Here is a 25,539-nt window from a genome sequence, read left to right as displayed (position 1 = left end):
TGTAATGTAAAATCAGTTGCAAAAAATCCTTATATAAACCTTCACTTCTTAATTTTGTTTGCAAATTTAAAGGAGTGACAAAGTTGCAATAATGTAAGTTCAAATAAAACTGTGTGAGTAGTGACTAGAGGGTGTGAGGCAGAATCAGTCACTCGTGTCCTAACAGTACCATCCACCTTGCCTCCTGAAAGAGAGGAGTGGGCAGCACAGTTGGGCATTCCTATACTTACCTCACCAGGGTGCTCTGTTAAGCCAAAACTGCTAATTATGCAATCAACATCAAACTTACAGTGTTTTTCCAGAATGCCTTTTTGTTTTGTGTTTGTTTGAGACACGATCTCTCTATGTAGTCCAGACTGGACTTGAACTCACAGTCCTCTTGCCTTTAACTCCAAGTACTCAGATTATAGTTATGTACTATCATGCCTATATAAAATACACATTTTGGTGGTTTTTTTAAGTTTAAAAAAATTTAACTTTGAAAATTTGGAATGATTTTTAAACAGAAATTTACAATCATCTAATAGATTGTTATCCTTAAGAGAAATGCCTCCTTGCTCAGATCTACTAGACAGTTGACAGGTAGACTTGCAAGCTTCTGGGAGTTGTAAATGTTATACTTTTTGTGATTTTTAGAGGCCTCAGAAACATTACAGATTTGATTTTCAAATTTCTTTTCACTTTTATGTTTAAACTGTATGTTACTTCTTTTGTTTCTCCTTGTTACAGGCATTGCTGATAATCCCTAACTGTAACATTGCAAACAACAGCCATAATAGTGTATAATTTTTCTTATGCACTTATGTGTTTAAGTTAGGTGGAGGAGTGAAAATCAAATGTTATTGCCATTGCCCTTGTTTACTCTGGCATTTAGATTCTGGAAAATGCCTCTGATATTCCTATGCCTTTATCATTCATAACTCATTTTGCACCTGAGGTAAAGATGTGTCTCAGCACTGTGTATGCTTTTTGGCCATAGCATTGCTAATGGAATCGGCAGGCTTGTTCATTTAGAAACATGGATAAGTGATCACTGCCTTAGCAGTCGCTGTAGAGCAGCATTCTCAACACGGATAGAGCTTTAGCAAAGCAAGTGCACAACTTGGAAACATCATTTCTGGCTACATAAGCTATGCTGTTGAAATGACTGAGATGGTTTAGATGGTGGTTAAGCACTTCAGCCAGAAACTGCTTGTGTATTTTGACAACCCACTTGAAAGACACTTTTACTCTTGTCTGTGGTATATTATCCTTGTTTCCTTTTCCTTTTCTTTTTTTGTACTGGATATTGAACTCAGGATCTTTTACTTGCTAGGCACTTGAGCCATGCTCCCAGTCCTTTGGCTCTTAGTTTGTTTTGATATAGGGGCTTAGTGAACTTTGACTGGGCTGGACTTGAACTGTAATTCTCCTATCCCCACCTCCTGAGTAGCTGGGATTACAGACATGCTCTACCATGCCTGGCCCTTTCTTTTCCATTTTTGATAAGGATGGCCTTTGATACATCTTGATGATGTTTTCATGCTATTTTTTTTATTTGAAAAATTGACTTGCATTCAAATAAAACTCATCTTGGCTTAAACCAAGCATTTGCATATACTTGTCAATTGAGAATAGCAACTTAGAATTTTGATTTTCTTTCTTTAAGAGCAGCTACAAAATACATTTTTACTTGTGTATACTGACAGTTCTTTCCTAAGCTCTTCTTACATTATTGCCTAAACCAGCAAGTCTCTTTCTGAAGTTACTCTTCAGGCAGGTTAGATGCCCCTGTAAAGCGTGTGTTATGGGTACTGCCACCAACCTATATATGATGTGTGTTATGCATCCCTGTAGTTTGTGTAGGACAGTTTAAAAATCTGTCTTCATAAGGAAATAATCAGTCTGTGAGAAGTAAAGCCTCCGAGGTGCTTTTGCCATCTGTTCTAGAAAGGTCAAGGATAAGGATAGGTATATGTCTGTTTTCCTTAGCTGTGAAAAAGAGAAAAATTCTCAGACCTTTTTATGTTCCTTTTATAGGTTGCCAACTTGGCCTGTTCCATTTCAAACAACGAAGAAGGTGTAAAGCTTGTTCGCATGTCTGCAAGCCAATTAGAAGCCCTCTGTCCTCAGGTAAAGTACAGCTGGCAAGTTGATGGTATCACCAAATTGGTTTTTTGTAGAATGGACATGAGCATTAAGTTTGGTGGTTTTTTAAAGGATTTTAAGTATAAGTCTTAGAGACAAATCATTGGCTCAGAGTCCACATAGTTTGGAAAAGTTTTAGTCATTTCTTCTTGGCATCATTGCCAGGCACTAGTGGCTCACGCCTATAATCCTGTTTACTTAGGGGGCAGACATCAGGAGAATCACAGTTCGAAGCCAGCCTGGACAAATAGTTCATGAGACCCTATCTTGAAAATAACCAACCCAGAAAAGGACTGGGGAAGTAGAGTGCCTGCCTAGCAAGTGTGAAGCCCTGGATTCAAACCCTAGTCTGGGGGATCAGGGCGGGGGTATGACAAAAAGAGACATTTTATCCTCCGTTGCTGGAAAATGAAGGGCAGCAGTGACCACACTGCTCAGTCTGTACCTTCCTGCAAGATGGGCACCTGCAACATCTGGCATTATGGAATCATGGTTATTCCCCCACATCCTGAAACTCTTAACAACTGTCTACTTTCACTGCTCTTAGTGACTAGCATTTGGGTCTTTGTTGAAGGGAACCACATTCAAGAGCTGGTATCCTTAGCTAAATTGTCTTAAAGAAGTCGTATGATACAGATATTAGTAACTTAATTCAACCAGCTACTAAAGTAAAAACTCAAGAACTTTTCTCCATTTAAATAGATGATTGAAGACAAGTGATCAGGCTAGTTAAGCACATGGCATTCTAGAAAGACTGAAGTACATACAAGGAATGCCTGCCTCTTTATGAGGGAGCTCTCCCTGCCACTTGTAGATTCATCCGAAGTGGACATGGTCTTTCAGTGGAAGAGAATGTCTTTCCACTTTTCTAGGTTCAGAAAGCTCGTGGTATACTTATATCTCTCTTTGTATATCCTGCCAGATGGCAGTGGCAGGGAAGTAAGTAGAAGTAAGTAGAAGAACTGGAGTAACAGAATAGAGATCACAGGAATGAAGTTTCTGTGTTTTGTCTGCAACCAGTCTCAAGATACACTGCTACACCATTACTTTGGCTGTTTCATAAACATTCCCTCATTCTTAGGTTAGTTTGCTGGTAAATTTCTATGTCTTAATATTGGTGTGATGGGCCAGTTTGATGAATGATGAATCCCTATCATCTGATGGACATTTCCCTAGCTTTAATCAGTCATGAAATCTGCCAGTGACTGATTGCTGGATAAAAACAATGGATTTAGTCAACACATCAGAAAGTTTCTGGATGACCAAATTGTGTGATAAAAGCTTAGTGGAATTCTAAAGATTGGCCATTCTTTCCTCAAGTTTGCCATTTTACCTTATCAATACTTTATTTTTAATGTCTTTGATTTTCCATTTGGTTTTTGAAATTCTTGAAAAGTTACAGTGCTTGCATGTGTCTGCAGAAACAGATGGTAACATACTCTGTTCACACCTATCAAAATGATTTATATAAATAATCTTAAAGTCAACTCCCAAAAAATCACATGGAGAGTCTAGTAGATCCTAAAGCTCATGCTGGTGTGCATGAACTGTGTGTACATGGCTCTGTGTATCAGGTTGAATTCTTCCTTGGAAATTCTCATTCTTCACCTTTGTAGTTTCATGTCTCCTACTAAAATGAACTTCAGTTACACAGAGAGTGCCCATACCACATTTGGTACTGGATAAAAAGGTGTTTTCCAGGTGTGATTATTCTCTAGATTCCTACTAGGCTCGTTTCCACCCTTGCTTACAAACTGCTGTGTATGCAGGGATGGGCAGGTTCTGCAGTGCAAATACAGTAGGTGTTTTTAGGTCTGGTAATGCCAAACCAGGCAACATGGACCATTTGCTTTTCAGAGAGGAAGCTGTGACTCCAGCCATTTTTGCCAGATACCTTGGTTATTTTGAAGAATATGGCAATAATTCAGATTTTTCTGTCAAGTCTGATGTTTCAAACAGTTGGTAACTAATTTAAAGTTTTAAAAATATTTGAGATGGGGTAATTCAAACTCTTTGGTGAGCTGCATCTGGTTTACCCTGGTCCATGTAATTCATGCTCCAAGGATGCTGGCAGAGGTGTTAATAGAATTAAGAGGATGATATGAAGCAATTGCCTTGAGAAAGGGACTGTAATGTTGTTCTCTTGCTGTCTCCAGCTTTGAGTTCACTCGAAGTTGAATATTGAAGAATTTTAAAGTGAGGAGTAGAGGAATAGCTGAAGTGGTAAAGCACCTTCCTAGCATGCAAGAGGCTTGGAGTTCAAACTCCAATACTGAGAAAAAAGAAAGAATTTTAAAGTGAAACTCATTCAGTATGGTTGGATGCAGGAAATCATTTTTATTTTGGATATACTCAGTTGAAATATCTGAGATATACAGGTAGAGCAACTGGATATGCAGTTGGATATGAGTTAGGGTGGCAGTGACTGGTCTAAGTAGGAGCTGTGGTATTACTTGGCAAATGGGTGGCATTTCAAAGCATGGATGAAATCATTCAGGGCAGGAGGAGTATAGAAAGGAGAAGGTAGCCTAGGAATGCACCTTGAAGCACTCCAGTACTGCTTAGTGGAATAACAAAGAAGATGAGAAGTAGAAGTAATATTTATTTTGCTTAGAAACTATGGACAATTGTGAAACAGGAAATACCTCTAATCTCTACTCTATGATGGCCAACTTGGAATGGAATGAATTCTCAGACTACTAAAGAATATCTTTGAAAACATCAATAGCTGGTATCATACCTAATAGTGGAAGATTGGATACTTTCCTCTTATGATCAGATAAAAGACAAGAATGTCCACCCTCACCATTTCCAAGTAACATTATATTGGGAATTCTGGCCAATAGCATTTTAAAAATTGCTGTCCAAAGGTGGACGTGGTAGTGCACACCTGCAATACCACCTGCTCGGGAAGCACAGATTGAGAGGATTGTGGTTTGAGGCCTGCCTGAGCAAAAGAGTTACCAAGACCCCATCTCAACAAACAACCTGGGCCTATAATCCCAGCTAGGTGGGAAGCATAGATAAAAGAATCACAGACCAAAGCTAACCTTGGACCAAAAAAGCACCAGACCCTCTCTGAAAGTGAACTAAAGTAAACAAGGGCTAGAGGCATGGCCCCGAGTTCAAAACCCTATCACCTCAGGAGCTCTACCCACATGAGCTATGCCTCAGCCCTTCTCGCTTGAGTTATTTTTCAAATGTGGTCATACATTTTTGCTTGTGTGGGCAATCCTCCTGTTTATACCGCCTGTGTAGCTGGAATCACACATATGCCACCATGCCCAGTTTATTGGCTGAGATGGGGTTTCATTAACTTTTTTTGTCCTGGCTGGTCCCATCTCCCTGTTAGCTGGGATCACAGGCATGAGCCACCACACCTGGCTTAGAGAAGTATTTTTTAATACATCAATATCTCTTTTTGCTCTAATATTTGTTAACAAATTTCATTCTTTTACCTTTGTTATTTTTAATTCATCTATGTGAAAATAATCTTACCTATAAAAGAAGGGCTGGCAGAGTGGCTCAAATGGTGGAGCATCTGCCTAGCAAGTGTTACGCCCTGAATTCAAGCCACAGCACTGTCCATTCCCTCCCCACCCCACTCCCCAAACAAAGTAATGATGACTTAGTACATAAATGAAGTAGGTAATAAAGTATTAAGTTAGGAAAAACATTATTTTTCTCTACATAGATCTTCATATGTGAAGTCAATGTATAATTCCTCACTAGTTTGTGATGATACTTTTATTATAGAAACCTGCCATAGGTTAGGATCAGTTTTTAAGAGTACTCTGAGCATGTTAGGTTTATTATATTTTTAACCATTTCTCTACATTACTTCTGCTGTTTGTCCCCAAGATTTTCTTGGCTATTGTTAATAATTTATTTGCATATTAATTTGTTAATAAATCTGTCAGTCTTTATACCCCTGATTGTGGGATGGGTTTCCATTTGTTCAAGTTTGTTTAATGCACCCAAGGAAAGCTGAGCTGTGTCTTTTACTTTGGTCATGTTGGTTTCTTTTCTAGATTCATTCCCACAAATTTCATATTAAGTGCTCTTACGAAGATCCAACACTCCCTTCTCATTTTATATTATTTTTTGATTATATAGAAAGGCTGCTGATTTATAATATTTATACTACCTTCAACCATATAGCAAGTCTTTATTCTAAGAATCTTTTGGTAAACAGTTTTATAAGCAAAATGAGAAAGTTAAATTTAGATGGGGTGGGTCCCCCATCACAGTACAAGATACATTACAGAACAAAGAGCAGTTTTTTTCTTTGTAATTGAAAATACTCTGTATTTAAAATGTATCATTAATTCTCTGCCCATGTTTACTTTGCTCTCTTAGGAAACATTTTCTTCTGCTAAATATTCTCATGAGATCTGGCGATACTCCAATACATTGATACATTAGTGAATTAACAAGTATGTGGTAATCCACAATGGTAAATACACCTATACCCAGTGAGAAAAGGAACAGAGGCAAAGAATAATTCTTAAGTGATGAAAATGTGGAAGATCACAGCATAACATATGAGAAAGGCAGGAAAGGTTATTGTCCAAACCCAGATAATTCTGAAAGTGGTGGGCCTTTAATAAGTAATAAATTGAAATGGTTCAGTCAGTTCTCTGTGCCTGTGAACCTATAACTGACAGTTATATTAGCCTGTTGAGTGTCTAGAGGAGTGCACCAATTTGGTGGGATATGATTCTTCTTAGTCTGCTATCCTCTGCAGCCTTTAGGGGCTGAGTTAATAATATTCTTGAATGCCCCAGCAATTAAATGAGAATTAAACACCTGATCTGAAGGTGTATGCAGCACCTCTACAGCAGTCATCCCAAACTACTGGTCTCAGGTTTGCATGTCCACATGCTTCTACTTTTCTTCCTCATCCATATCTCAGTCCTTTCCTACTAGTTTCCTCTTGTCTGTGCTTCCTTTCCAAACTGCATTATTTTAAACATATTTATTTCCAATAACTCATAAGCATCCTTGTACCTAGAAGTCTTGCTATCTATTATCAGTTCATTTTTATACTAGTTATTCACTCTATTCAGTGAGTACATGAAAGAGTCTGAATAGACACCTCCAAAGAATATTATTAACAAATGGTCAGTAATCATGTGAAAAAATAATGTCTTAACCCTAGTAGCTATCAGGGGAATAGAAACAAGATCACTTCAGACTCACTAGGATGTCTAGGATTTACTTTAAAAAAGGAATTAACAAGTTTTGGAGATGCTGGAAGTTAGAACTCTTCTGCAAAATAGTGGAAATGTAAAATGGTGCAGCATTTTAGAAAAAAGTTCAGACACTTTCTCAAGAGGTCGAAAGTAAAGTTAACCTAATGATCCAGCAATTTCACTCCATTCCCAGAGACATAAAAACACAGCCATATATATGTAAATGTTCATGCAGCATTATTCATAACAGCCAAAGAATAGAGATAATTCAAATGTTAACTGATGAGTGGACAAATAATGAAGTACTGATGATATGATTTAACATGATATGCTTTCAAAGCAGTATGTTAAAGTACATATTATCTGATTCTATTTATATGTAATGTCCAAAATAGGCAAATCCATAGACAGAAATTATGTTAGTGGTTGATAGAAGATGGGAGTAGGAGAATGTATGGAAATTGGGAATGATTGCTAATGGATATGGGGCTTCTCTTTGGAGTGATAAAAATGATCTAAAATAATTGAATGTGGTGAATGTTACACAACTGTGTCTGTACTAAAAATCATGAAATTTTGTTCTCTAAATTGGTGAATTGTGTGATTTATGAATTGTATCTCAATAAAACATTTAATTTGTGTACATGCACACATATAGTCCTGGGGATTGACCATAGAGCCTCACACATGCTAGGCAAGCATTCTCCACTGAGCTAACATTCCCCAACTCTAAAAAAAATTAAAAACATAACAGATTATTCACTTATCTGTGTTTTTTTTTTTTAATGTCAAATACACCTTTGGTAAAAAGGAAAAAAAAATCGAAGAAACAGAATAGTTACTTTTATTTACCATGTAATTCTAGTTGTATAGTTTTTGATGTGGCTACATTTGTGTGATACAAGGAGGAAAAAGCTTGGAACTTGTGAGAAGTTGTAGAAATGCCATGATGGAGTGGAGCGATTAGAAGAACTTTATGTTTGGTTTGTAATTGTCGTTTCCAAATACAATTACTGCTTTGGCTTTGGCTTTAGCATATAAGAACTGCTATTTACCATTTCACCAGTTTGTAATAGTTACACTGGAGCATATAGTATCATGTGTCTTAGTGAAATGTATATAAGATGAAGTCATTGCCACACTTTCTCCTGCCTGTATTATTTGCATGACTCTGACAAAGAATAAACAATTTTAATAATCTTTTGCAGGTTATCAATGCTGCATTGGCTTTAGCAGCAAAACCACAGAGTAAACTGGCCCAAGAGAACATGGATCTTTTTAAAGAACAATGGGAGAAACAAGTCCGTGTTCTCACGGATGCTGTTGATGACATTACTTCCATTGATGACTTCTTGGCTGTTTCAGGTAATGAACTGATTACTCAGAGTAGCATGTGGGAGTACACATAATTACTACAATAGTGGACAATCAAGCACCACCAAGTACGGGCAGGCAAATTATTCTAGCAATAGTATTCTGGTTTTCATTTTAATTTTTAAAAAAATGCTGCTACTGCCTCCTGAGCTACTTCCCCTTACTGGTCTCCATCTTAGAAGCATGAATTAGAAAGCTGGCAAAGGCTTTCTCTGTATTTGTAGAGAGAGATCTTCCAGCTGTGGCCTGTATCGCACCATAACGATCCACCCTGTTGCTACTGCCGTGTTTAGAAAATGGTTGGCTCATGTCTTGGTGGACACTAGTTAGTTATTAGAAGCCTATGAAACTGAGAAGAGGCACTTCTCAGCACCTTTTGCTTTGTGGAAATTTTGTTTAGAGGTTACTGGAGTTTTGAACTCAGGTACTTGCTGGGCAGGTACTCTGCCACTTAAAGTCATGCCTCCTTTTAAGTCTTACTGAAAATAGTTTTTTCCCCTTCTTGGAAAGCCTCTCCACTGTCTCTCAGAAGTGATCACAGTTTAGCTGCCTACTTTTCTGAACACTCTGCATGATATACAGATAGAAAACAGAGAGGAAATATTTAAGTGCCATTTAATTATGAACTTGCAAAAAATAAATCTGGGTAATTCACCTCACAAAAACAGTTGATTTCATTATGTAAACATAAACTAGTAATGACATAGTAAATTGCATTCATATAGAAAATGTCTGTCAAATGTAATTCAGTGTTTATCACACAGATAAATTTCAGTCCTATCTCCTTCGAGTTGAGTAACATTAAATGCATTCTCCATTTAATTGGGCCTCTGTTGCCCTTGGCTGCATGGCTCCTGTCTTAAAGTGCCAGGCTTTCTGATGCCAGTGACTAGGCAGATTCAGTTGTTGGGTTATTATAGCGCTGAAACTACCTGTCACCCCAGGGACCTGCAGCCTACAATGTGGGAGATGTAAGTGACAATGGGGCTTGAAAGGGAAGCAGGGCTTAAGTACATGCACAGTATAGGTCCTCCAGTAGTGACCTATATAAGGGTGATGGTGTGTTCTGCATACCAATGTCTCCCTGTCTTTGCTTGGTTTCCTTTGGGATTGGTCGCTTTGGCTTTACTTGAGAAAGTGGGGAGCAAATAGTCTGTAAACTGCAAAAAGATAGGGTAAACCATGTTGCTGCAGGACTGCCAAATTGCAGATGCTGGTACTTTAAAACAAAAAACACATTTGCAAGCACATCTTTTGCAGGTGCCAAAAATGCAGCAGTGGCTTTTTTGGGAAATCTTGGCCTTCTGTTGTTTTTCCCAATGAAGTATTGGATTACTCTTTTTCATAGGTTTAGAGAAAAACATTCCACCTTTACAGCACACTTTTAAGCAAACAACAAATTCTGAAGTCTAAATGTAGTCTGTCCGTTCCCTCCCCCCCACCCCCCACCCATACCACATTCCTACAGTTACTTTTTAGAGATTAGGTTGGGTATGGTTCACGCTTGGTCTCAAGAGATTTTCAGTTCTTGCAGAGCAAAGTAAAATGTAATAGAATCAAATGTCTCTCTATGCAGTATTCTTCAAATCAGAGAACAATAGGGATTATGCAGCAGCATTTGGTGGGATCCAGGCAGTATCTTTAGGGTATATTGCATAAAACAGAAGACTAGTAAAGAGAAATCAGATTTCTTAGAAGATATGCTTTGGCAAGTGTGTTCAATTTTTATGCAAATTTGTGAGAGTTTGAGGGTCAACTTGATGGAAGGGAGTTTAGACAGTTTCTTTTTAGCAAATGAAAACATGGAACTGTTCTATAAGGAAGTGTTATTGTTTTTAGAGCATCTGAAATTTAGACGTCTACCTGGTGTGTTTGTCTGATGTTCTGTCACAGGTCTTCTGAGGAATGTGTCAAGTAGTTAATTAGTAGTACAAGGCTTTTATTCATAATTTCTCTGCTTATTAGGGATGAAGGGAAGAAACATGCAGAAGTCTGGCCACAGTTCTAGTAAATTATGCCATTAATTTCCAACACTCTGATTCCTGTTTTGTTTGTTTCTTTTTTCTTTTTTTGGCGTGCTCTCCACCAGCCCTATTTTTGTGATGAAGTTTTCCAAGACAGGGTCTTGAGACCTATTTGCCCTGTCTGCCTTCAAACCATGTTCCTCCTGATCTCTGCCTCTTGAGTAGCTAGGATTACAGGCATGAGCCATTGGTGCCCACCTGTTTCATTTTTTTAAATAACTCATTTTTTTAATTATCATATTATTGTTGTACTGGGGATGCATTGTGACATTTATGAAAATTCTTATAATAATATATCATAGTTGATTCTCCTTTCTCTCTCTCTCACCCCCCCCCCCCCAATGAAATGGTTTCACAGGTCTCATTTTTCCATTTTCATACATAAGTACATAGTATTTCTATTACATTCACCCTCCTTATATCCTCCCCACTCCCTTTCCTTATATTCTCCCCATCTCACACAGAGGACCTGTTTTACCTTCCTGTTCTCCGTTGTGGGAAGGAAAAAAAAAAGATATTTTTGTTTAAGATAGCTACACAGGAAGTTTCATTGTGACATTTCCATGTATTTTAACCTGAAATGGTTCATCCCCTCCATTTTTCTCCTCAAGTACCTACCTCACCTGTGGCAGCTTTAGTACTTGTGGAGTAGACTGGAGATGTCTTTTATCTCACTGGACACCTGGCTTAAGAAGGTGTTTGTCTGCAGCACTCAGGTGCCAAAGGCAGAAGCCATGTCTTGGCCTCACTCTGACCTGTGTCACTCTGACCCTGAGGTACACTGGTGCTCCAGTGATCCTGTAGTGATACAGGCTTGAAGGCAGAGTCTGACTTAAGGTAGTGGACTGTATAGATTTTGGCTGAAAGTAAGGATGCTGCTTGACTTCTTGGAGTCTTTTGTTTCTCCTATATTCTGGAGCTTTGAGGCCCTTTGCTAGTGTGAGAGATTTTGTAGATAGCTCCACTAATGATTTTCTACCATCAGATTTCCTCTTAGAATACCAAGAGGATTGGATATTTGCAGTAGCCCTACCCAGTCACTGAGACCCCATCCAAGAGCTGGTTATTTATGGAATAGGACTGAGCACCCTGTTTCTGGCTTTTTTTATCCATTGATTCCAAAAGTTCCCTCATACTTAGATAGTCATGTCCTAATTTGTCGCTCTAAAAGTAATGGTGATCTTGTGTCTAACCTGGTGAAGGCACTAAGATCCCAATGCTGGCATTTTATATGCAAGGCAGGAGGGATTTTGAGGTGGGGGCAGCAGCAGTTCGTGCATATCTAATGTGATAAAACAGTGATAATTTAAAGGTAAGATTTTTAAAGAGAGGGATGTGCATGCTACCCCATGTAAGAGTGAGTGGGGTCTCCTCTTCCCCAGTCTGTTCTCAGAGATAGTTTAGGATGCCAGAGAGCATTCAGCAAACCAAGAATACATTTATATTGACTGATCCTAAAGGACAATGGTTTGAAATTTATCAAAGTGATAAAGGCTATTTGAATTGCATTTAAATGTACATAGAAATATACTTTCTTATTTATTTACTCTGCTTACATGTTGAAGTTTTGGTTCTTTTTTTTTTTAAGATGCAAATGGTTGCTTAGAGGTTCTAGTTGGGTTTGTTATATTTCTCACTAAATACTCTTGGAAATACTAATACATTGCATTAAATACTTATGGGCAAACCAGACACCATAGTACACTTCTATAATTCTAGGAGGATAAGGCAGGAGGATCGCTAGTTCAAAGCCAGCCTGGGCTGCATAGCAAGACCCTGTCTCAAAACCCTTTAGGGCAACACATGGATAGGTAATTTTTACTTTCCTTCTTTAAATGTCGGTGTTCCCAAAAATTTTGGTCTTGTTTTGGTACAAAAGGATTATCATACTTAATATCTGGCTTTGTGTTTAGCAGCATAAAAGCAAAACTGTAGATCAGAGTTTCTGTTTGGAGGAAGCAATACAGGTACTGGTGAAGTCAGAAGATGTGGTTCCTGACTCCCATGCCCTCTAGAAATGTGAGCTTGGGTGAGTCACTCAGAACTTCTATGCCAGTTTCTTCATTGATTTGTGGTGATTTTTAAAAATGTCTACTGTATAGAGTTAAGTAGCAAGCACTCAGTAGTACCTGGCTTTAAGTAAGTCCTCTACAGAAAGTATGTCACAAAAGTAAACTTTTGTACTTGTACATAGCCTTCACTTAAAGTTATCCAGGGCAAAGGACATGAAGACAGGCCCTTTTATTTCATATTTTGGACTGGAGTTCTTGCAGCTGGCATCGTTCCTGGAGGACAATTAGGTACCATGTGGCTACTTTAAATATTAAACATATACGTGCTTTGTTTGTGGTAGTTGGGCCTGGTACATCCTAGGCAAGCACTCTACCACTGAGCTATATCTCCACCCCTCTTACATACTTTTTAAATGCAGTAATCTCATTTCTAGAAAAATTTTTGAGTGATATATCACAAATGTTTGCCAAAATAAGTGTATAAGAATGTTTTCTTCAACCAAAATGTCTAGGCAGAGACTGGATTAGTGAATTAACAGCCTCTCCCTCTATTCCACAGAGTTCTATGTAACCATTAGAATGAGTGAGGTAATTCTATAGGGACAGACCTAGAAAGGTTTTCAGTCAACAAAGATAGGTGTCCATATTAGGATCCCCTTGGTGTCTACATATAACTGCACGCTTTATAGACTATTATGTGACTTTTTTTCTTCCTATTAGAAGTACTCCTACAAAGAAAGACTATAAATGGTGTGTCTACTCAAAATGGATCTATGCTGAGTTTTCTTAGAAATTCAGTTCAAGCTAAAGTGATAGGTGATTACTATGAGTATCCTTGCACCTCCCACACTAGCACACGACTAGTAGACTCCCCTCTGGGGTTCAAGGACAGAGAGCTGATTTGGTCCTATGTCGTGGGTGTCTGGTGATCTCAGCTAGGCTGGGGCTTTCCTAGAGACAGCTGCTCAGTGAGGGAAGATAATATTACCCGTGTAGCTTCCTAAGATAGAAAGTTACTTTTGTTGCTAAAGAATGTCATACCTTTCCCTGGTTTGGGGGTCACTGGAGCAAAACCAGTAACATAGGTATCCAGATGAAGGTTTGAGTTACTGTGTTTAATGAACCCAAAAGAATGCTGTACTTCATTGATCCTAAGACCCCTGCCTGCCAAGTATTAACAATTCTGAAACGGGTGAATCTTAAAATCAAAGATAAAAGAAAAAAATTGGTTCACAATTTTGTTAGCATCTTTACTTTGTGATAAAAGATACATCTTATACCTCAGTATTGTGTTAGGTTCAGTAGAAGCAAGCCTTGGAAGGTGGGCAGGCTTTGTACCAGTTTGTTTAGTTTAAATTAGTATGTAGAGAGTTTCTATTTAGAAGGTGCTTTTGTGGTAAGCTTCAGGCTCATTAATTCTTGCAGTTGGCTCAGATATTTCCTCCTAAAATTTGGTTATTTTAGAAAATTTGTTTTGATAGTACAATGATGTAAATCCTAGCAAGTCTCACAGTTTTTGAATTAATAGAGGCCTAAATATGGCCAGATTGTATTGCGAAAATGGCTTTCCCTTTGAAAGATTTTTTTCTTTTTTTGTGTGTGTGTGTGTGTGTATATGTACATTAATTGTACAGAAGTTCATTGTAATATTTCTATACATGCACATAAGATATTTGGATCAAACTCACCACTTCTATTACTTTTCTTAAACCCCCTTCCCACATCTCTTTTCAACTCTTTCACATAATCCCCTCCCCTCCTTCCCTCTCCTCTTTCCTTCTCCTCTTCCTTCCTTCTCTCCCTGGCTCTCTCACATGTTGGGTCTAAAACCCAGGTACTTGCACATGTTAGGCAAGTGCTGTAACATTGAGCCACACTCCCTGCCTATGTTTTTTTGAGACAAGATCTCACTGTGTAGCTCAGACTAGCCTTGCACTCCCAGCCCTTCTGCCTCCACATCCTGAGTGCTGGGATTATAAGCATGTAATACTGTTTTTTTGTTGTTGTTTTTTTCCCATCTTATTCCATCATACTTGTGTCTTCAGAACAAACAATCCCTCTCTTGGGAAATAGAGAGGGGCGGCTTCTTGTGTCCTAAAGCCTGGCACTGCAGTGGTTCTGTTCTTTGCTAGGTCTGCTAAGTACTGCTTGCTTCTGGTTCACCTTGAGATGAGAGGAAATTGTACCATGACCAGTTTCTTGTTTTGAGTGTCTTAAGAGGTGAAGTTGTTACTGTCCTTATAGACATTGTCATGTGGAACTTGTCATGAGGAACTAGGACCATTGGTCTTCACCTGTTAAGCCAGGCACACTTGGTTGTAGGAAGTGAGCATGTCTTCAACTGACAGAACTTCTAAGAGTTCTTAGATATCTTAAAGAACTTTTTCAAGCAGAAAGGCTATGGTCAGGTGACTTTCCTTCATGGTGCCACCTACTGTAGCCTCATCATTTGGGTTGTTTCATGGTGGTCTTTGCAATTCTGGGTCATTGAGAGCCTGTCTTCCCTCCCATTCTAGTCTGCCCATAAAGCTCTGTCTCTGCAACTTCATGGGTACATAGGACCCATCATTCATCTGGGCACTCCTCTTTACTCCCCATGAGATTTGAAAGGAAACCCCTTGTTCTGGGATTCCTGTAAACCAGTGTCACATTTTTGCTTTGAGGAGAAGGAGTTTTAGTATGTCCTCTAAATCCAGCTGTGTGACTAGTAGGAGATACTTACAGGTTTCTTCCTATGTGGACACTGCAAGGATTACAGGCCCATTTTACATGTCACGAGAAGGTTCCTAAATATTTCACCTCACGTGTGCTTCCTCAGTGCCCCCACAAAAGGCTTAAACCTGCTTTTTTAGCACTTTCTCCCATTCCTGTGCTGGCCTCTAAATATCAGTGGCATTTTGTAGAGGGAAAGGGAAGAGTGAATGGATAAAGTGTGACAGTGAACTGTTATTATTCTTATTTAGACTTTGGGACATAAGGCTAGTGAAATTATTTAAAGGGAGGGGAGTTATTGAAAGTTTCTGCCTGATTTACAAAATAACAGTGTTTCAAAGTTGGACATATCTGATGAAATGTAGATTGTATACTTGGAAGTGCTCACAGGTTGAACTTCTATGGAACAATGTGGTGTCTTCTGTGAAATGATAAGTATAATACTTTTATGGGGAAAGGCAGGATCTCTCTTTGTAGCCCAGATTGACCTCAAACTCACTATCCTACTGCTTCAGCCTCCTGTGTGCCTAGATTACAGGTGTGTGTCACCATGCCCAGCTCCTGTGGTTCATCCCAAGCATACTCAGTAGTACTTGGCATACTTGACAGATGCCAAGTTGCAGTGGTCATCCTGTAGTTGAAAGCCTTCTCCTTCACTCAGATCTTTGCTTGTTCCTCAGAGAATCACATTTTGGAAGATGTGAATAAGTGTGTCATCGCTCTACAAGAGAAGGATGTGGATGGGCTGGACCGCACAGCTGGTGCAATCCGAGGCCGGGCAGCCCGGGTCATTCATGTTGTCACCTCAGAGATGGACAACTATGAGCCAGGAGTCTACACAGAGAAGGTCCTAGAAGCCACCAAGCTGCTCTCCAACACAGGTGCAAAGACTCATTCCCTTCCTACCCACAGCCTGGTTAGAGCAGCTCTTCCTGTTAGCCCAGACCCTGTAGTTAAGTAGCAGAAGACCAGAACTCACCTCTTGTCTTACCAGTTCTAGGTGGTACATCACACTCGTGAGAACATAGCTGAAATCAGGCCCCACAGCACATTTCCTTCATGTGCGTCTCATGAGTAACCATGGGACTAATTCTGAACACACTACTTAAGACGAACTTCTAAGTTAAATCTGTTAGGAATAAATACTAAATTAAGGTTTGTCTCTCTTCTCCATTTCCCCCTCTTTCTCCCTAGGCATTGAGCCTTGGACCTCTTGCATGCTAGCTAAGCATTCTACCACTGCTACGTCCCCAGCTCTTAAGGAAGGCCTCGAGGTAGTCTCATTTCAGGTTCTCAACCATCCAAACCCTGTGGCAACCAGAGTGAGAAGTTAAGATGGTGTGAATCTTTGCAAAACACTGCCCTTAATTTATTTCATCTGTCAGCACTGTAATTTACTGCACCCGTGAACACCACTTACTTGAGTAGAAGTAGAGGCTCTTCATCACGAGCCTCACACCTGTCTGAGGATTCACGGAGGGCTAGTGGGATATTGTCTTCTCATCAGTGTGTACTGTCTGCCTCTTGTTTACATAGTCATGCCACGTTTCACCGAGCAAGTAGAAGCGGCTGTGGAAGCTCTCAGCTCAGATCCCGCCCAGCCCATGGATGAGAACGAGTTTATTGATGCCTCCCGCCTGGTGTATGATGGCATCCGTGACATCAGGAAAGCGGTGCTGATGATAAGGGTGAATAACCACATTCTAGACATTTTAACAGCTTCTTTCTTATCACTTATTAAACTTGAGCATTGTGTCATTCTGAAACTCAGCAGATGCATTGGCAGTATATTAAAACTGAATCTAAAAGCTGTTAAAATGAGATATATTTAATTATGTTGTTTAAAATGATTGTTAGTTGCAAGTGAGAGCCCAAACTTGGACCAAGTAGAGCTAGCATGAGTTGGCCATGACACGTTAATTTAGGACAGTCACAGTAGTGTAGGCATCAGTTTGAATTAAGTTAATTTCAGAGAAGGGTCTCTTTCCTTAAGGCAGAGGGAAGTTACTGTTCACAAAGAGCACTCCTCAAATGGAGGTGCTAGACTCTCAGGCAGGATGTAGAAATCACAGTGTGTTTGGGGTGAGGATTAGGAGTAGGGCAGTCCCTGGTGATGCTCCCTGGCTCATGGCCAAGTGTTGAGCTCCTTTCCAAGAGCCTCATTTTACTCATCTCTAAGAAAGCAGTTCTCACTGCCTGTGAAAAAGTCCTCAACCCTTCCGGGTTGGCATGAACGAAGGGCTTTCAGAAACTAGCAGCTCCTCTATAATATATTTCCAGGGTGCTGGGGTCTACCAGCTGCCTTTCCCATAATAGTTAATCAGAGGATCAAAAGTGTGTTGCTTGGAATCTTAGAGCAGGGCCCTTGAATATTCTTCCATGGATACCTGAACACATGTTAGGTCTGTTCTAGGCCCTGCTGTAGCTAAAGAGCAAGCACATGGAATACAGTATCTGCTTGCTACATTGATGGTTCTGTGCCATGCCTTCCAAGGTAGGCATGGATTCTGTCCCATTTTTTGCTCTCTTAGGCTGGCCTACAGAAGCTAGCCAGAATGTGGTCTGGAAACAGGTCATTTCTATGGCATTTGCATCTGTTTTGTGTGCAGTGTGGAAACACTTAGGCAAGACAAGACTGATCTCCTAAGTAAAACTGATCTCCTGGGTGAAGTTGGAGAGAACTGCTCTAGGTTGAGTGTTGGCAGTTCCTGCAGGCCCCAGGCTCACCAGGATATGTTGGGGCAACAAGGTGGTAGATACTTTTGTGTTCTTTTTTTCCTGCTGCTATGCCAGAGAAGAACCTATGTGCAGTAGAGTTCTGAGTGAACACATGGAAACCAGTGGCTATATCTTGATGGTGTGAATGGGTTTCCAGGTCACATATACTAGCCATGATGCACACAGCTCTGTCTTTCCAAAGTTCTTTCCTTGCTGGCAGCCACGTGGAAATAGAAGTCCTAAGGATACAGATATGGGGCTGGATGTCAGGTGAGAGCTGCTGAGGTCAAAACAGCTGACACAGTTCAGTACAGGTCCAGAGTCTCGTCCTGGGGAGGCAACTGGGCCTGTGGAAAACTGCAGGCAGGCAGCTTTGGTTCCTCTTCCAGCAAGTTCCCTCAGCTCTCTGAGATGCAGTTTTCTTCTCTTAAAAATGTAGAAATGGTGGCTTTGATGATTTTACTAGATGAAATATAGGTAAATGAATTCAGTATAGTCTGGCACATAATGACTGTTTCTTACCATGTTTGGTGCTATGCTGCAGCTGAAGAATGCCATGTTAATGTAACCTTCTGGATAGCCAGGCAAGTGTAAAGTAATTGAACCAAAGGGAATGGACCTTTTAGAGAGAGGCTTCAGAGACACCTGTGGTTTTAGCTACTTACTGCCTGTTCTGTTTTCTGATCCTGTTACTACCTTAATTCAAGAATCATCCTAGCTGGGTATGTGGCTCAGTGGCAGAGCCACATACTCCTACCCCCCAAAAAATAAAAACACAGAACACACACACACACACACCCCACCCCCCCACCCCCACAATGTCTGGCCTTCTTTCCAGTTGTACTACAGATTTGAGTTGGTTAGAATGTCTGTTCCCCACTGCATGTGCACCCATGCCCCTCTCAGTGCTCTTGCCTGAGCCTGTCCCCTGCACTAGGAACCAGGTCCCATCTTTACCCCCTTGCCTCCTGTCCTTTCCCAATGTATATGGTCATTTCTCATATCTTTAGGGGAAAAAGAAACTTCTCAGTCCCCTTCTTTCTCCATCTCCTTTGCTGGTTTTTCTTCATCTCATTAACAATGATGTGGCCTGTTGGGACATTCTTGGCCACTTCTCTTTTCTACCTAAACTCCTTCCCTTGGTGTGTAAAAAACTAAGAATCTCTCTAAAGGCTGACATTGCTAAGTTCCATACCTGTATGGCTAATTTGTTAACTCCCTTTGCACTTACTATGTGTATGAGTGAGCTCCTGATCTCTCCACACAGTCTTCATTCATGTATTAGTTGATAGTAACTCCTCTTTCCTTGCTCATGGATTCCTCTTGGTTTCTCTTTCGGTTGTATACCTCACACCTGATTAATCAGCTGGTTTTGCTCTTTGCCTTCCTGATAATCTGAACACATTCCACCCTGGCCCACACACCTAGCATCTCTTACCTGGGCTCATGCAGGTGCCTCTCCCCTGCCTCAGTATTCCATCCCTAGGTGCCTGCAGTTTCATCATCACAGAGTAGCTAGTTTCAATCAGAACACTGCTCACATCACTCAGTCCTTATGCTGGCCTATGAGGCTTTCTAAGACCTGATACTCCTGCCTCTTCATCTCCTGCTGCTTTCCCCTTGATCCTCAGGGCCAGCTGAAGTTCCTTTTCTGCAGCTTCCTTGCTGCTCATCCAGTTACCAGGCAGATACTCCTCTCCCATTTTCTTCCATGTTGTCACCACCCTGCGTTATGAGGCCTTTCCCTACCACCCAGTCCCTTTTGTGTTTATTTATAGCACTGATCACTTTCTAAATTGTTGCCATTGCTTCCACTATAATATCTGTGAGAGTGGCAATCTCTGCATTAGTCATTTTGCATTTTAGGGGCCCACAACAGTGCTTATTAGCACAATTCAGCAAATACTTGAGTAAATGAATGAGTGAAAGGAATTCATTTGCTTTTCTTGGTAGGAACAGTTCTTGGGTTCATGGTGGGCTATGGAGAGGCGCTTCTTAGACTCGGTGCATCAACACTAAAGTTAGCAGTGACCACAGTGTTAAAATCATAGCAGTAGCATCATGTGTTAGGCCATCTGTCAGCAGTACTCCAGGGTCTTACATTGACATGCTGTCTTTGGTACCTTATGTGACCTGCCCCGCTCCCCTCACCCCCGTTTTCATTTCATCTCATCTAGGAACAGGCCCAGCCTTTGCACATGTCAGGAGACTCTCTTCTCTTGGCAATGTCTGAGAGCCACTCACATGTCCTGTCATTTGAACTTCACAACAAGCTCTTGGGCTCGGCTTGGCCTAGAATCTGATACAGATGAGGTCCTTACCTCACTGCCCTCCTGTCACAGGCTGGGCTGAGAGCCAACCCCAGCTCTTCTACGTGCTGCTCCCTTACTGGTAACTGCCAGAAGATGACATTGTGTTTGAAGTCATTAGGTAATCAAGATGGGCTGGAGCCCTGTGCCAGTGGCTCATGTCTGTAATCCTAGCTATTTTAGAGGTAAAGATAAGGAGAGGATCACAGTTCAAAGTTGGCCTAGGCAAATAGTTCATGAGACCTGTCTTGCAAATAACCATCACAAAACGGCTTGTGGAGTGGCTCAAGTAGTAGAGACCTGCCCAGCATGCACGAGGCCCTGAGTTCAAGCCCCAGTCCTGGGGGAGGCGGGGAAAGAGTTTGTGTAAAACAATTTTATTTCATGATTAAAGCAAAGACCTATGGTATGGCCAGGTGCCAGTGGCTCCCGCCTATAATCCCAGGTATCAGGAGGCAGTGAAACCCTGATTTCAAACCCCAGTACCACCAAAAAAAAAAAAGACCAAGAACCAGTAAGTCCCTCTGATATTTACTGATCCCTAACCTACCATATTCTCTTTTCCTTTGATAAACATTAAAAAAAAGTTCTTTAGAATTCATTGCCTATTTTTACTCCTTAGCCTTCTTTACCCTAAGAGAAAGCCCAGTATTCATTTATATAATTTCTTTTGGTCATAAAGTAGGACTGTTCAGTGCTATATAAAACACCACTACCAAGAGTGGTTCTCACCTTTACCTTCAGAGGCAGGTGTTGGGTAGGTACATTGAAAAATGAAAGCCTTTTGTCTTACAGAGAATTTTTGATTCAGTGGGCAAACTGAGGCTTACCCTACACCCTGTAAAAGCAGCATTCTTTGAAAAGTGCTATTGTGGGGCCTACACACAAATCTCAGAGTTCTAGGTCTCCATGCTTCTGGCAAGAGGCAAAGGGAAGGTGTCTAGAGGCACAGAGCTATGTCTGATCCATGGTTTCTTGTCTTGGTGGCAGACTCCAGAGGAATTGGATGACTCTGACTTCGAGACAGAAGATTTTGATGTCCGAAGTAGGACAAGCGTCCAAACAGAAGATGACCAACTGATAGCTGGCCAAAGTGCCCGGGTAAGAAAGTGCTCACTTGTTCTACAGATCTTACCTATCAAGCCTTGCTGCCTTCTCTCCCAGAAAAATTCTCAGGAATCAAAGTGTCATTTTTCTTGTCTCTTTCTCTGGCAGTCAGACTGAAATGAACTTAAATCATGGCACCTGCAGTCAATTGTAGATTCCTCCAAAATGTCTCCTCAGCATGGAACAGGCTCAGCTGTGCATGGGCCTCCTCAGCTGTGCCATGAGGCTCTGGTTTATGACGGAACCCTAGGTCAGAAAAAGCCTAGGATCTTGTCAGTGTAACATTTGTTAAAAGAATTGTGAAATGTGAAAAAGATTGCTGCCTTTGCCATCTTAATGGTATCACGGGTATGAGCTACTTACTTGTTCATGGTTTAAAAGAAATAACAACGGTACATTCAAGAAAACCAGTCAGAGTCATTGCATTCAGTAGTCATTAAATCTTAATCAATAGCATTTATGTTTTTGGAAGGATGCCAAGATACATTTCTAAGGAGTCTATTTTTTCACTCCTCGGAAATCCATCTTACAGAGTGAGCACATCCCTGCTTGGTCATAAGCATTTCTCGGAGCTGAGAGGGTAGACCCCCCAGCCCTAGGCCTGTGAGCTTGAATTGGGCAGCAGACCCCTAAGTGCTGCTTTAGTGTGGTTTAAGTACACCATCAAGTAACTAAATTATGTGTTCCCTAGTAAATTCTTTTCTGACTTCCTGTTCAAAATTTAGATTCTAAAACCACTTCCAGTGCTCCTGAAACTCAGAAATGTCTCTTCAAGGCCCACAGGGGAGAGGGCTGTACACATTCATTATCCCTTCCTCTCCTTTCATGTCTCTAGGCAGAAGGCAAAGGATGAAACTTTTGAAGAATTAAGCCAACCAGGTCTATCCCTACACAAATGGGATTGCAAAGTTTCCACATTAGCCTTTCTACCCCTTACATGGTTTACCTCCTCATTCAAATTTGTTCTCGAAAGTGGGTTGGGAATTCAGGCTGCAGTAGCCTTCTGTGAAATTTGAGAAGAAATAGCCCTTTAGGCAAAGTGAAACCTGTTACTAAAGCATTATCCTACCTGTATCTTAGATTGCCTGTTGGTAATATTCTTGGGAAATGCACTGTGAGAACTTCATATTCTCTTCATGTAAGAGGATTCTGTGCTTCTGATTGTAGGCGATCATGGCTCAGCTTCCCCAGGAACAAAAAGCAAAGATTGCAGAACAGGTGGCCAGCTTCCAGGAAGAAAAGAGCAAGCTGGATGCTGAAGTGTCCAAATGGGATGACAGTGGCAACGACATCATTGTGCTGGCCAAGCAGATGTGCATGATTATGATGGAGATGACCGACTTCACCCGGTGAGCCAGCACCTTGCTTATGCAGAGAGAGGGCAGCTCCCATCCCTACAGGCCGTGCTGATTTGTATATATCTGTTCTTTGCTCATTTCCAGTAAGAAAGGTATCATGGACAGGTTTCTTGTTCTCTTTTTAGAGGTAAAGGACCGCTCAAAAATACATCAGATGTGATCAGTGCTGCCAAGAAAATTGCCGAGGCAGGATCAAGGATGGATAAGCTTGGACGAACCATTGCAGATCATGTGAGTGACAGGCCTACCTGGCAGTCTCAACCTAGCCTGGCCCATTACTGAGGTGGCTGTTAATGATGGTTTTTATGGACCACAGCTCTTTGATCACGCATCTCTAAAAAGTTTTAACCTGCTTGATTAATCCTAGCATAAATTTCTAAGGATTTCTGAATTTATGTTACTTCTTTGACAAATCTTAGGAGCTAGGCCTGCTTTGTTTGCATTAGAGCTTATCTCTGGAGCAGTTGTATCTGTCCTTGAATCTTCCATCATCACTTAATGGCTAAAACCAACCTCTTCCTGTTTTGAACTTCTTCTCAGTGTTCTCACTCCCTTCAGAACCTCAGCTCTGGGCAGCAGTTGCTTCTGCCAACCCTACCACCAGAACCAGACGTATCTGTACCTCTTTCTCAAGGTTTAGTTTGCCTAAGAATCAGTTGGTCAGTGTTTTAGAAGACTAGTATTGTGCCCAGTTGGAGACAGGCTTCTATGTACTCAGCAAACCTTCATCCCTTTATTCCCTCATACTGATGGGTCAGAAAACTCTGCTTTCCACCTCATTATCTGTGTTACTCCATTAGTTTCTTAGAGAAGCTCTTCCTCAGTTACAGTTTTTCTCTGTCCACATTTTTGGACCTCAACTAGGCCATAGGATGAGTGACAGCTGGTTCTTCATAACTTGAGAGGTTCTGTAGTCATTCTTGACTCTCCTCTCTCTCTCTTTTTTTTTTTTTTCTCCTGGTGGGGTTGAATTCAGGCTCTTGTGCTTGCCAAGCAGGTGTTCTACCACTTGAGCCATGCTGCCAGCTCCTTGATCACCTCCTTCCATGCAGCCCACTAAGAAATGCTGTGACCAAATGTATTTTTGACACCACCTCGTCTTTCCTGTCTGAGTTCAATAGCTCAGTCCAAGTTTGTACCCACCTGCCTGGACCACCAAGGCATCTTCTGGTTTCCTACTTTCTCTTTCTCCAGTCCTTCTCCGGGTGAAGCTTCAGCAGCAAGACGGGATTGGGCGGGGGCTGTCTTTTTCCATGTGATTGGTTAAGACCTCATCATATCCATGTGGTCTTTTTCTTGCTTTGGTTTACTTACTCACCCTCCATCTTTGGCTAAAGTAGATGATGAAAGGGTAAACACCTGTCATCATGTGTTTTTATCGTGTGAATCATAACTAAGCAGATAAAGTGCCTGGGGATGGAATAGCTATTTGTTTGGATAGTTAGTTTACATAGCTCAAAACATTCTGATTTTCTGCATAACCAGGTTAGGCTCATGCTTGCTGAGGCTTTTTTCTTACCTTGTAGAGCCACTGAAAGGTCTGGGTTGGAACTCAGCATTGGTGGTTTCCCCTCAGTTGTGCAGTTAGTGAGAGGAGAGCTCAGAAACTATTCACTGCACAGTCAGGTCTCCATGAGGGACTTGCTGCCATCTCCAAGCAGAGTGGCCTAGGGGAAAATGATGGCCCCAGGTAATTGGGTAACGTATCTCTCTTGTCCTTTGCTCCAAGAAAAGACAGCTTGTTGGTGCTACTCTGAGCCTTTCAGAAATAGCCTGGGGAAAGGGAAGGAGGGTGTCTGCGCCTGGCCTGGAGTGCCTGGTGCTAAGCTTGTTCTCCCATCAGTGCCCAGACTCGGCCTGCAAACAGGACCTGCTGGCCTACCTGCAGCGTATCGCCCTTTACTGCCACCAGCTTAACATCTGCAGCAAAGTCAAGGCTGAGGTACAGAACCTTGGAGGAGAGCTTGTTGTTTCCGGGGTAAGTATTAGCAGAGAGATAAGGTGGTCAATGAGAATGTGCTGACTTGTGTCTGAAATGAAAGTGGCCTCTTGTCCACATATGCTCCTCAACTGCCCCAAATTGGGAAAGTGTGCTGGGCAGAAACTCTAGCATCCATCTCAGTCCCTGGAGATTACAGACTGCACATCAACTCTCCCTGCTGAAGTGCAGCTCTTTTTTTAGCATGGCTGTGGTTGGTGACAGCTGAAGTCACTACCAGGGTTGGCCTCTTCCTTTTGCTAGTCACTCACTTGGGAATAATATTTTTATATTCCCCCAGAGAGAACTGAAGCCTGTTGAAAAACTGCAAAGTAAATATATATAGGCTGCATTCTCAAAACACTTCTACTCTCATAGTGCCCGAGTTGAATCTGTTGCTTTGTCTCTTGATCATATCACAGTTCTGGGTCTTTCTCACCTTGGGCCGGGGTGAAAAGGACATTTTTCTGAGTATGCTGGGCTCCACTGAGTCCCACAGTTTCTGTTCATTCCACGGAATGTCCTTGAAATACTTTCTGTTGAACACATTGATCCCATTTGCTACATCATAGCTGCCCCTACCTGAACTCCATATTCTCTAAATGAGGGGACGACTCGAGTCCTG

The 25,539-nt window shown here is 41.1% G+C and overlaps 1 protein-coding gene across 2 annotated transcripts in view; it reads left to right on the top strand.

Moving 5' to 3' along the window:
- Ctnna1 (catenin alpha 1) overlaps window positions 1–25,539 on the top strand; it is a 146,790-nt gene that overhangs the window by 119,708 nt on the left and 1,543 nt on the right. For both annotated transcript variants that reach the window (XM_020156099.2, XM_074076916.1), the window contains 8 exons: window positions 2,020–2,112; window positions 8,531–8,687; window positions 16,125–16,325; window positions 16,981–17,132; window positions 21,462–21,572; window positions 22,746–22,927; window positions 23,062–23,167; window positions 24,780–24,914. In XM_020156099.2, coding sequence (XP_020011688.1) covers window positions 2,020–2,112; window positions 8,531–8,687; window positions 16,125–16,325; window positions 16,981–17,132; window positions 21,462–21,572; window positions 22,746–22,927; window positions 23,062–23,167; window positions 24,780–24,914 — 1,137 coding nt within the window. The remainder of the gene's footprint in view (window positions 1–2,019; window positions 2,113–8,530; window positions 8,688–16,124; window positions 16,326–16,980; window positions 17,133–21,461; window positions 21,573–22,745; window positions 22,928–23,061; window positions 23,168–24,779; window positions 24,915–25,539) is intronic.

This window comes from Castor canadensis, chromosome 6, assembly GCF_047511655.1.
Source record: "Castor canadensis chromosome 6, mCasCan1.hap1v2, whole genome shotgun sequence".
Classification (NCBI taxonomy): Eukaryota; Metazoa; Chordata; class Mammalia; order Rodentia; family Castoridae; genus Castor; species Castor canadensis.
The sequence above is the reverse complement of the archived record's forward strand: the minus strand, read 5'-3'. Positions and strand labels throughout refer to the sequence as shown.